We start from the raw sequence: 13354 nt of genomic DNA, 5'->3' as shown, positions 1-13354 counted from the left end.
GAGTGAACACAACATTTTGTAACATAACCAGTCTACAAACTCACAATGTTTCGCGTTGTAAGTAGAAGTATAACATATCAAAGACTGGCAATACTCTACTAATGTAAAGGTATGTCAGAATTGTACTTAAGAATAGTACTTGAGTAAACGTCATACCACAGAGTTATTTTCAATGCCTGAGTTGTCTTTAAAACTCCACAGGATGTGGTTGAACAGTCATCTCTGTTGTGTTTTTTCCAGTCCAGCTGAATTTCAGCTGAAAGTGGTTAGCTATAACACACATACTATAACACACATACAAATGAGTGTAGTGGAGGTTGTGATTTGCCATCCAAGGAGTGTGTGTGCAAAGTTTGGCATTGATAGGGCCAACGGTGGCAGAGATATGACTAGGACAAAAGTGTGACGTGACGGACAGACTGACAGACAAACTGACAGCCGGTGGATCTTTTCATAGTAACTGTGACCTGACGGTCGCAATGCATGTTAAAATACTACAATACTACTAGTAAGACGCCTCAGGGCGACAATGGACTGAGGTCGCGCCAATTCTTGGCCATCAGGCCAGTGATGTATATCAAACCAGTTACCCATATATGGAGACCCCAGCATGATAGTGAACAATGTTATGTCAAAACAAAACAAATATGGGCATTCCCAGATATGTCCTTAATATTGATGAAATGGGGCTGTTAAGTCTGACATCATTTTGTAGGCAGAGAAGAACTTTTGCCCCCCAAAAAAGCGAATCTTTTACTATTTTTACTATTTACTAATTTTTCTTCTCTTTGTTGTTGAAAGGAAAGTGGTAGAATTATACTTTAGTCATTATTTTTGTCTCGGATCTGTTGAAATAGCGAGGGACAGATATTGAGAAAATATCTTAGAAAAGTACTAAGAATAGTACTTGAGTAAACGTCATACCACAGAGTTATTTTCAATGCCTGAGTTGTCTTTAAAACTCCACAGGATGTGGTTGAACAGTCATCTCTGTTGTGTTTTTTCCAGTCCAGCTGAATTTCAGCTGAAAGTGGTTAGCTATAACACACATACATACACAGATTTGTGTTACTATACTTAAGAGGCCATCAACATTTAAGAACGGCAATTTTATGAATACTTTATTTTTTTACCCGAACCAAAAAGCCGAAAACAGTAGTTCGGCAATTTTCGGTGTGAGACACTGCCGTGCAAACAACAAGTATAAATCAGGCGTAATTAAATCCTAAACCTAACCTCTAAATATCTAATCCTAACCCCAACCATTGCTTAATTGTAAAGCAAACGATAACACATTTATTTTTAACCATAAAGCATCCATTTCACTTGTGAGAACCAGGAAAATGGTCCTCACAATGTTTATTTAGCAAATTCTACTATTATAGTCTAGAGTCTCTAATGGGGACACTTGCCCTCACAAATATAGTAATACAATTTTACACCAGCACTCAGTCACACATGCACACAAAATGCAATTAAAGAATCACTTGAATACAATTGTAAATCAAATAATGTAAATGCTGATCAATATCAATGTCAATCTTAAAGCATGTTTCATCTTCATGGGGCTACTATTTGAGTCACACAAGTTGAGAGCAGGATTTCTGCCAGATGTAAGTTCGAGGTGTAAAACATAGCTGTTCCTGCACAACATCGCTGTCAGGTGGAAACCTTGTATCTCCAATCCATATTGTATCTTTTTACGTTGTTTTACACACATTCATAGAGCTTTTGACTAAATAATAACTACATTCAGGATCCTTTGGAACATTGTTTTATTTTTTCTCTGAAAAGTAACAGCAACATGATACAAGGTCTCTGCCCGACCTTAATGATATCTCTCTACTCATCTAGGTGTGAAATGTGTGAGTGTGTGCGCGCGCGTGTGTTAGTGATACGTTTTCCAAGAAGAGTACAGCTGCAATCGAGAGCAGAAGTAACACTTAACCACAAATGTACAGAATGTTCTATACATGGGACAAACCAGGGGTGTTTATACTGGGTGTTGCCCTTAAACATTTTTTGTCAATTATGCATATTTTTGCCCTCTGTGTAGAAATCAATGCTGTACGCTGGATCTATAGTAAAGCTTTATAATACTAAATTGAGCGCAAGCTTGTAGATTGGCTATTTTTGGTGCGTGTCACTGCACAACGCAGCATGCTCAACATCCAAACCAAAGCTGTACCGGCCATGTCCACTCAACGAACAAGCGCTGACATAAGTATTAAGGCCTACTGTTTATTTGTGTCAAGTAGGTTCCACTCACTCTCTCACTCTCTCTGGCACACATTAACAATGAGGCCAAGTATTTATTAATCTGTGTATTGAAAATGTCTACTCAATTACTTCAGTAATATGGGTTAATGTGTAACATCTCCCCTTCATTAGCATAATACATGCAGTGTACAACATTTCAGGTGTGAAATTTCTATGACATAACCTAAAGGCCCCCAAAACGAAGGAACCCCTCCCCCCCATGCCCTAGATATTGCTAATTATATGATTTGAATGTGATGTAGGACCTGATACAGATTTTTAACATGCTGCTATTTTCAGGCCTTTTGTGCTTTCCCCCCATTCTTTACGTCTAATTCTCCTTTTCCTCCTTGAACTGCAAACACGAAAGCCAGTATAAACAAGAGTGTCACCTCACCTCTACCTGTAACTGTGTTGTGACAATAAAGTCGATTGATTGCTTATTTTTGCTGTGTTGTAGCGAACAAGGAAGCGTCGTGTGAGGGACATCTGGGGAAATTGGCACGACGCTAAGGATCTGGAGGGCCAGACATACGAGGTACAGTAGAGCCATCCATTGACATGTACACACTACTACTGCACGTATGCATTCACATAGTTTGTGTATTGTTGTAGTGACTGTTAATCTATGGTGGTGGGTGGGACCTTTAGCATCTGAGTGCAGAGGAGCTAGCTCTGCGGCGAGAGGAGATGAAGAGGCAGCCTAAACCTTCGAAGATGTCCAGGCACAGAGGGTGAGTCCCTGGAGGATGGATGGATGCATGCATGGATTAAAGTTCTCATTCGCCGCGACTTTGGATTTCATAGAAGCCAGCATGTCTTCGACGTTGAGCAGCGAATATAGCTTATCTACAAGCTGTTACGCTATTTTCGGTTATTATTTTAAGATTAGAGCATTTGGTCAATCTAGCGGTATATTCAGGAGCATCTTCCATAAAACCCTAATAGCCTCGGATATTTCATGATAAAAGCATAGGTTGGCTGGCTGTATGTAGAACAGCAGCCTTACTAAAACATCATTCTACATATTGTGTTAATTGTTTAGGAAACAGCCCTAGTAGCGCTTCTCAAAACACACATTAGGCCTTGGCCATACAACCTTTTTCAGTTGCGATTTTATTTAGCTTTAATCCATGATCATGTACTGATGGGAACTGTGGGTATATTATGTGGATAGCTTTGCACCTGATTTATACCTAGTTGCGTGCCGGTGTCTGGCACTGGAAAAACAGATCTATAAGCTCACAACATGTCGCAGCGCAACCAAGTACAGTATAAATAACACTTTAAGGCCGACTTATGGGGTGTCGCTCTCCATTCCGACATGTCGCCACTCCGAAATTGACTTCTTATTGTCGGAGTGGCGACACTTCCATAGGGGTTATGTTTAGGGTAAGGGTTAGAGATAGGGTTAGTGTCGGAATGGAGACATGTCGGAAAGGAGACATGTCGGAGTGCCGGGGTGTAACCATTTACAAGAACACCAGCACTCATGGAACTGTCCTTTAAGACACTTTTATTTTATTAATTTAGCATGATGTGCTGCAGAGCAGCCTGCAACAATGGATGCGTTTCAGCGTTAAGCCGTCATCATCTACTGTAGATGTGACGAGCAGAACGGTATCCTTTACTGTTTGGAAAAGATAAGATAAAAAAAGCAGATGGTAACTTAAATATTCTCTTCCTCTTTTTCAAGCATCTTACTGCTCAGTGCAAGAAGCTTAGAAACCAGACAACTGCCTATATTAGAGCCGCCCAAAAAAACTACATTGATGAAAAAATCGACGAATTCAAAAACAAACCACGAGACCTATGGAAGTTGCTTAACAACACATTAGGCTTAAAACCTAAAACCATAGGCCACAGCATAAACATCAAAACGGACACCGCTCTCATTTCTGACAAATGTGAAGTGGCTACCCATCTTAACGAAACCTTTACCACCGTGGCCCGTTCGCTGGTTGAAAAACTGGTCGCCCCATCTGGGCGGTATGGTGTAAAATTTGTTAAGAAATTCTACAATAAACTGGGCGTCAGAAAAGACAGTTTTAAACTTGCCACAGTGACTACTGATGAAGTGTTTAAAAAACTGAGTGCCCTACCTCAACACAAGGCCACTGGCCTTGATAAAATTCCAGCTAGATTTCTCAGAGATTCAGCCGCCACCATTGCTCCAATAATTACCCACATAATTAACCTTTCCATCGAACAGGGTCATGTCCCACAGGACTTCAAACTAGCAAAAGTAACCCCCCTGCATAAAAAAGGTAGCAAACTAGACCCTGGAAACTACCGTCCCGTTTCCATTCTTAGCTCCATATCCAAAGTCATGGAGAAAATAGTCTACGAACAGATAGCAAGATATCTCGATGAGAATAATCTGATTTACGAGTTCCAATCTGGATTCAGAAAATCTCATTCCACTGACACATGCCTTCTCTATTTGACTGACCAAATCAAACGCGAAGCGGATGACGGCAAATATAGCGGCATGGTCATGATGGACCTCCAGAAGGCATTTGACACCGTAAATCATTCTATTCTGATTGAGAAACTAAAAGCCATCGGTCTTGACAGCGCAGCAGTGAGGTGGATGCAGTCTTACCTGGTGGGGAGGGAACAGGTGGTGGAGATTAACGGTACCCTGTCCCCCCCCCTCCCGGTAAACTGTGGTGTTCCTCAAGGTAGCATACTGGGACCTCTGTTGTTCCTAATATACGTGAACGACATGGCATCTGCTTGTGACTGCAACCTGTTCCTGTTCGCGGATGACTCGGCTCTCCTAGTCTCGGGCAAGGACCACTTGCAGGTTGAGAAGACACTTAACTCTGAACTAAGTAAGATCTGCACATGGCTTAACGACAACAAATTATCAATTCACCTGGGTAAAACAGAGTCCATCCTCTTTGGATCAAATCATAACCTCAAAAAAGTTGATAACTTCACAATCAAAGTGGGTGACAAGGTCATAACACGAAAAAACGAAATCTCTTACTTAGGATGTATCCTTGAAGCTAATCTTTCCAGTGAAAAGATGACTTCTAAAGTAATAAATAAAATCAACCAACGAACTCGTTTCCTACAGAGGATCGCCCCGATGGTCAATTCCAACACACTGAAGACCATAGCTGGTGCAATAATCCAGCCCCTCTTTGACTACGGAGTCCACGTATGGTATTGTGACGCCCCACAAGCCCTGAAAACTAAACTACAAACAGCCCAAAATAAACTAATTAGGGTCCTGCTTAGACTTCCCTATCAGACTCACCTCACCGCTACTCACCAGTTAAGAGTGGGGTGGCTCAGAGTAGTTGACAGAGTACAGCAACTTGCAATGGGCCTGGTGTACAAGATACACTACACCACTATGATACCCAAGTACCTGTCAAAATACTTTATAAACATTAAGGATGTCCATAATTACAACACCAGAGGCAGCGCCACAGATCACTTTCAACCCAGAGTCAAAACCAACAAAGGGTCAAACTCTTTTTTCTGCTATACCACCAAAATGTGGAAAGCCTTACCGAAGGCCACAAAGGAGTGTGGATCACTAGCATCCTTTAAAATTGCCCTGAAAAACCACTTACAGGCAGCAGCCGTTCGCAACTGGTAAAAAAGAATCTAGCCCAACCCTACCCTCCCCTGCCCCTTCTTTGTATATACTGTTTGTATTGACTTACTGTCTTCTATTTTGTTTTTCTTTACATATCTACTGCATAGTACTGTGTTCTATTTGTCTGTCATTCAATGTTATATGAGATACTTCAATGGTTTCCAGTGGAAATAAGCTTAGTCTTTTCATGGATCTCCTTTTAGTAGACCTTGTACCAGTGAACTGTACCGTCATGAAACTGTACCTTTTCCTATGCAAACTTCTAATAAAGTCTTCAATCAATCAATACTATCTTCTCTTCATAGATCTTTTGATCCTTTCCAGCTAATTCCATGCCAGTGCTTTGATGAAGACATGCAGGTCAGCTGTGTGCTTGTCTCGTTGTTCAGTTAATAATGTGCTAGTGATAATCACCAGGATGGGAGACTATGTTTCATTAAAAGGTCTGAATGTTAAATGATTCTGAGTCTGACTTGCTAATCACCCTGTCTAAACTTTCCTGGCAAGTTTAATGAATTTTAAATGCGTGACCATATTGAGAACCCCAGTCCTCTAGTTGTCAGCTGCTAACATTAGCCAGTAGTTTGATGGTCAGTCCTTCCTATCATTAGTCATCTGAACTAAGAGGTAACAAGTCATTATGCTCTTCTCTTAGGAGCCATTCCAGGTGATAGTGTGTGCAGAGGCTCTCCTCATCATGGACATGGTATGTTCTTCACCTGAACAGTGATTTAAAATGTATCAAACATGGAGTACTGAAAAGTTCAACGCAGTTACCGTACATTACTGTATATACAAGAAACGACACAAATCATTTATAAGTGAGATGAGAATCATTTTTTCAGAAAATAATTGTAATAATAAAACTATAAGAGGCTAGACTTAATCTCACAATTATCTCTGCCATGAAAAATTTCCTTGCGCTTCTAGGATCAGATTTTTACACGCCAGTGTTTAACCACCAACCAATAGCATCCCTATTTTGGGCAAATAAAAAAAACACCAAAACAAAAATAGCAGTTCTACAAGCTTACAGCGCTTCACATTGCAAAGACTTGTGAACTTGCAAAGCAGCTATTTCTCCTAGTTCCTACAGTATGTATAGTGCTTAATGTACATGGTTAAATGAATAACTCTGTGAATGTTGCTGTATATTTTATTACTTCGTTTAAAACCAACTGTGTATCTCTCTCCTCAGCACGCACACGTGTCTCGGGGCGAGGTCATCGGTTTGTTGGGAGGCACTTTCAGTGAGGAAGACAAAGTACTGAAGGTAGTTGCTGCAGAACATAACGGTTAGGAACTCGGGGATGAAACGTTTTGATAATTGACTTGACGGACATTGATTCAAAACCTGTATCTATTTGTGTGTCTTTATGTGTGTGTGTGTGTGTGTGTGTGTGTGTGTGTGGGGTTGTAGATCTATGCAGCGGAGCCATGCAACAGCGTCAGTACAGGGTTGCAGTGTGAGATGGACCCTCTGTCTCAGACCCAGGCCTGTGAGCTGCTGTCAGCCCTGGGCCTCGCTGTGGTGGGCTGGTACCATTCACACCCCACCTTCCACCCCAACCCCTCTCTACGGGACATACACACACAGGACCAGTTCCAGGTAACATGACTGCAAGTTAAAACTGTGCATCTTTGCCTGCAGGGGTTGAAGTTCTCAGTCTTGGGGACTGATTTCAGTCTTGAGGATTCCATAGGAGCAATTTCTGAGATCAGTGCAGATCCGTAAAATAATAAACTAAAAAGCTGTTATAATTTCAAGATATGAGTATTTGCATTGGCCAGACTAGCATAGAAAACAACAGAACTTCAGAAGATACTTCTTTAAAATGAAGTATGGATTGGCACACACACACATTCAGTGAAGGCAGTTCAGAACTTCAGGGAAACCCCAGATATTGGTTTACGTGCGCAGACTGCGCACACCACACCACATTTCAAAAATCACATATTGGGACATGGTCTGAAAATATTTTTTTCTTTTGGCTTTAACCCCTGTGCCTGGCTGACTGTGCGTGCAATGCCTGATTTATGCAGTACTTGGTTTGACTTTGCACATTGTGTCGATCTACAAGCTCACAACACGTCGCAATGCAACACGTTGTAAGCTTGCATGTGACTAAGTACACATCAGGCGTGTGAGAAACACATCTAATGCATTAGAGAACAAACCACAATGGGAAACATCATACCTATGTATGCTATCATTAAAATAAGTACACATCAGACGTGTGAGAAAAGTATCTGACACACACACGCTCGCTCGCGAGCGTGTGTTTGGTCCCCAAGCATGTGATGACACTTTTGAGTTGACTTTTAGACAGTTCCATTTAAATTTCTGACTCAACCCCTCCCTCCAGCTTTCCGTCTGTCTAGGGCTAGGTTATGACAGCAGTTGAAGTTCTTGATGTTACACTCTTTGACTCCCTGTCTAGCCAAAAGAAACATATATTTGAGAAGCACATTTTGATCCTGCTGTCCTGCAGTAATATATTTTTCGAGAAGACTGGCCATGTAAAATCTTGTCATTTTCATTGCACTTGAGTGTTATGTTTATTTCTTTCCGCCTTCGCTTTGAGTTCCTTTAACCATTTTGTAATCTCTGCACCATTAAAACGGAGGTCTCAGCCCTCACAGTGTGTCCTACGAGGATTAGCGTAAAGGTTTAATGAAAGGAGAGCGAGTGAGTGCGGGCGAGGGAGTTGGAGACAGAGAAGAAGACAAAGCAGTGTGTTCTTAGTGTCTGCACTGTCTTTTCCAGAGTTACTTTTCACGTGGCGGAGCCCCCTTTATAGGGATGATAGTCAGCCCATACGACCCAGCCAACGCCTCCCCGCGCTCCCAGACCACCTGCCTGTTGGTGAGAGAGACCCAGAAGACCTCCGGACCGCAGAGTATGGCACACACACACAAACTCAGTAGATATTATTCATCATTGTCACCTTCCTAAAATAATGGCCTCTGCCGTTTTTTGAGGAAAGTTATATTTGTCATACATTGTCTTGCGACTTGATCCAATTCTGGAGTAAGTCACTTACTTATTTGATCCAAGTCAGGTTTACAAGTCAAAACACTAATTGGTCTTAAGTCATTTAATACTCTTATGTTATATAACTGAAAGAATTAAGAGTTATTTGTATGGCAATGGTCATATATTGTTATAGACGTTTTGGGTGTAATGATTAAGAAATATAGTTTTGGTTCAGTTCTTTCTGTTTCGCTCCGTTCTGCGATTTGTTTTGTCTCTCCGCATCACAGTCTGGAAAGCCTCCTATCTCCAAGGGGAGGAACACGGCTTTCCAGCAAACCGCAGCTTCCGATTGGTCTGTGGTGCGGAGCAACCCTAACCCTACTCTGATTCGTTGGAACAACACCACGTGGCTTTCCAGCCACCGTGGCTTCCGATTGGTCTGTGGTGCGGGGGCGGGACAAATACACCAGTCTGTATTGGCTGGCTGATGACGTAGCTACCCTAACCCTACTCTGATTCGCTGGAACAACACCCAATCAGCAACGACCTCGCTACGTCACAACGGACGTTCAGAAATGCGAGTCAACTGATTCATTTCCTGCACTGTGATGCGGAGAGACAAAACAAATCGCGGAACGGAGCGAACAGGCTGGCACCCAGGCTAAAAGAAACTTGACATGGGCCCTTATTTCAGCAAGGTGACGATATGAAATTGTTGTGATCAAAGGTATTTTAAGCTGAATCAAACCAACAGCAGAGATACAGTAGCTTCATGTCACTATGTTGTGATCAAACCTGTGACATTTCTGTTAGTAGTTTTCATGATTAATTAGGACAAACATTGAAAATGGCTTCAAAAGATATCTTCCTGAGTCCTGTACTTGTCTGGTTGTCTCCAGAGCTGCCCTACAGGTTTGACTTCCTGTCCTCTCAGGACATCCCAAACTGGAACCAGTTGATGAGGAGAGCCGAGTGGATCATTACCAAATACTCCCAGGCACCTGGGTGAGAAAGAGACACGTCCTTGTGGACACTCAAACATAAGGCTGATCATCAGCGTACTTCTAATGACCTTTTTTGTGTCTGGCAAACAGAGTCAGTGCTTTCATGTCTACCTAGAGACTTTTGACTCAAGGCAACATTTAATACTTTTGTTCTCTGATAGTTGGTGACACTCAGGGTCGCTGGGACTGACTTTTTATACTGTAGAGTCTACACAGGATGTTAGCCTGAAGCACTGTTTCCCCAAAACTGGGTCGAGAGTCGAGACTAATTTTTATGGGTCCCTTTATTTTTGGTTTCCTATTTCTTTCTTTTCTTTTTCTTTTTTTTTTTTATTAACAAAATTCAATTATTTGTTTCAGTAATTTCATGAAGAAATAAAATAAAAATCAAAGAAATTCCACAAATTTGAAAACAAAAATGTTGAATGAAGTAGTGGAAATGGATGATTTGCCAATTTAGATCTTTTATTTTCACTTGTTTGAGTCCGGGGCAAAAGTCTAATCTCTCTCTTGGGTCTTAAGCTAAATAGTTTGGGAACCACTGGCCTAAAGGATATCTATTCTGTGAAATCCTGAGTGTAATTAAACCCTATTTCTTGATTGTTGTTTGTTTCTCTCAGGTGTGTGCAGATGGACAGGTTCTTCAGAAGGGACTCCCATCTCACCTGCTTGGAGAAGGTCAGTCCATCTACCGTCTCTGTCTTCCAGTGGTTCATGGTTTCCCAAACATAGTTCATTATTTCTACATATAAGAAAGGAATTATCAATGTGCTCAATGGGAGGAAGAAAATAACACACATTTCATCAAATTGCATGCATATGGAAGAATATTATAAAATATGGAAAACAATAATCCAAAATTGTATGTAATATATTCAAAACTGCAATGTTCTACTGTATATAAATGCAAGGCATACTTGTCTGTGATTTTGCTAGTATCCTATTTTCACCCAAATCTCTTTCCACATCACCTCCTATAGATGCTGTCATCCTTGGCCAGGTACCTAGAGCCCCTGCCAGAGGGGGAGGGGGACCCCTTCCTCACTCAGATCCAGAACCTTTTCCAGTGTAACTTCATCGTCCCGCGACCAGCCGACCAGGACGAGAGAGGAGATTTAAACGATTCCTCTGTACCAGTGGACTCGGAGGACTTCCCCTTTGATCATCACTCAATGGACATGGACAGAAGCGAGGGAGGGGACTCTGATAGGGATTCTGTTGAGGGTGCTGGCTGGGAAGTAGAAGAACCCACTGCACAGATGACAAACTCTGAGAAGGAGGAAAGTCCAGTGTTGCATCTAGGCTCTGTGTTGTTGACCGGACATGATTATTTACTATGATTCCACTTTGACACCATGTTCACCATAGGGCATAACAGTGGGCGTGGTTTTCTGGTGGCACTAAAAAAAATTGTTCATTCATTTTTTTCCCCATAGAGATTTACAAAAAATATTTACATCAATTATTTTAAAGCTATACTGTGTAAGATGCTCAACTAGTGGTCATTAGCCCTATAGCAAACCGCGGTCGCGTCCGCGTTTTTCGTACCTTCACACCCCCGCGTCTGCCTCCACCTCGCCGAGAGCTATCTTTAGAGGGGTCCCTGGTTCTTGTGCGTTCAGGCATTCCGGAGAAACGGACTCCTTCACCCTGCCTGGTAGGCGAGATTACCTCTTGAGTATAGAGACACACGGGCGACTACAAATATGGCGACCCCACTTCAAGATGCGCTGTGATTGGCCGGCAGTGTATAACCCTCGCTGTGATTGGCCGGTAGTGTGATGACGTAATTTTGCCGGGAAATCCCGCCCCTGTCACGGCTAAGTAGAAAACATATAAAGAGAAGGCTTCAGAAGCTGAAAATAAAGGAGTGGGGGTTCTAAAACTTTAGCGATTTAACAGTTAGGACAATTTTAAGATTTGTTTTATAAAAAAAGTTACATGGTATAACTTTAAGCCTAGAATCAAGCCATCCAGGATCCTCTGAATCGTGACCATAAAATCTTTGATTTGGGGAAAAATAAATAAAGATAGTATTTCATTATGATATACTGTACTACATTTAATAAATACCCTAGCAGTTAAAAATAAATGGCTTTATTCTAGGCCAGGGAGGGGGTCTGGGACCCCTAGGGGGTCCTCAGAGTTACTACAGGGTTACTACAGGGGGTCCTCCAAATCTTTGTGTGATAGAAACTTTTTTCTCACAACGCCTTTTCACAACTTTTTTCTCTTGCTTGTTGATCAGATTTTCGGCAAATAGCTTTGTTGTAGAGGGGAAAAAGAGCAGACTAAGTACAGAGTGAAAGGTCAAGTTTATTAAGTATTGACGGTTCAAGAATCCAAAATACACTGATGATTGTGCTGTCAAAAGATGAAACTATACGGAATCTATGAAAAGGTTGTGGGGGTCCCTGCTTCATCTCTCTCTCAACAAAGGGGTCCTTGGCCTGAAAACGTTGAAGACCCCTATTTTGAGTGTCACCAGAAAACCATGCCCACTGCTATGCCCCCCCTATTTGTGATGTATTGCTTAACAACAAATATATTCTAAGTTGTATTGCATTGTTCTCAAGGTATGTATATATGCTTTTTTCTTTCTTTGTTTTTAGATCAATGACTATGTGGACAACTTTGAACAACTTTTAAGATGAAAGTACTAAGTTGCGTACATAATGGTACAGATACAACAGACATGATTGACCATAGAAAAGGCACATGTGTGTGTGTAAAAAAGAATTACATTTTAATGTTAAAGAAGCTAAAATAATTAGCTTATTTTATTTGAGCTCATAATTGTTTTAACCTGCTTTTAAAAAATAAAACCCTATATTATATGTTGTAGAACTACTGTCTTTGTTTTGCAGATTACATTATATTTGGCCTACAGTAAAATATGAATTTCAAAAGATGGTTATTTCAGATTTAAAGAAACTATTTTATACTGTAAACAGAACAGGGAAAGCTACTGTACAGGAATAGGGCATTACGATTAAAAGAGTTAAAAAGTGTTAAATATCTCTATTGTGATAGCAATCATTATTATATAGAGTGTTTGTTAACTGGGTTGTCCAGCTCGCCAGCTCTTAATACTAAACAGAAAAAGCATGTTCAGGTCGGTGTACCAATTTTATTCAATCAGGAGAAAGAACCCATACAGGAAACAGGATGGACAAGTTGAACTTCGCCTTGCATAGCCAGGCTTACTCATGAGTTGAACTGGAAGTGTGATGACACCCGATATATTATAACACTATGAATGAACCAAGAAAACGGGCAGACAAAATTGGAACTGGAAGATTAAACCTTTGAAGCTGATAATGGCCTGACAAACACTAACAATCACAAGATAGAGCTTTATTATCTTCACAAAACACCTTTTGTTTACTTTTAACCTAAAAATACGTATATGCCACTGGTTCTCAAAGTGGGTCCCAGGAGTCCTTGAGGGAGTTCCAGGGGGTCCCCAGCTAAATGAGTTAGGAAGTGGACCCTTAA

At 41.2% G+C, this 13354-nt stretch overlaps 1 protein-coding gene across 1 annotated transcript in view; it reads left to right on the top strand.

The window, feature by feature from the left end:
* Nucleotides 1-11392, top strand: part of mysm1 (Myb-like, SWIRM and MPN domains 1) — a gene marked incomplete at its 5' end in the record, with an annotated part of 34755 nt that extends 23363 nt beyond the window's left edge. Inside the window, 10 exons of the mRNA XM_080720832.1 lie at nucleotides 2720-2797; nucleotides 2911-2993; nucleotides 6181-6235; nucleotides 6531-6581; nucleotides 7074-7148; nucleotides 7296-7484; nucleotides 8643-8775; nucleotides 9752-9857; nucleotides 10477-10534; nucleotides 10837-11392. Of these exons, the coding sequence (XP_080576958.1) occupies nucleotides 2720-2797; nucleotides 2911-2993; nucleotides 6181-6235; nucleotides 6531-6581; nucleotides 7074-7148; nucleotides 7296-7484; nucleotides 8643-8775; nucleotides 9752-9857; nucleotides 10477-10534; nucleotides 10837-11196 (1188 nt within the window). The 3' untranslated portion in view covers nucleotides 11197-11392. The remainder of the gene's footprint in view (nucleotides 1-2719; nucleotides 2798-2910; nucleotides 2994-6180; nucleotides 6236-6530; nucleotides 6582-7073; nucleotides 7149-7295; nucleotides 7485-8642; nucleotides 8776-9751; nucleotides 9858-10476; nucleotides 10535-10836) is intronic.
* Between the last annotated feature and the right edge of the window lie 1962 nt (nucleotides 11393-13354).

Source organism: Nannobrachium achirus (genome assembly GCF_963921795.1).
Source record: "Nannobrachium achirus genome assembly, chromosome: 1".
NCBI classification, from domain to species: Eukaryota; Metazoa; Chordata; class Actinopteri; order Myctophiformes; family Myctophidae; genus Nannobrachium; species Nannobrachium achirus.
The sequence above is the reverse complement of the archived record's forward strand: the minus strand, read 5'-3'. Positions and strand labels throughout refer to the sequence as shown.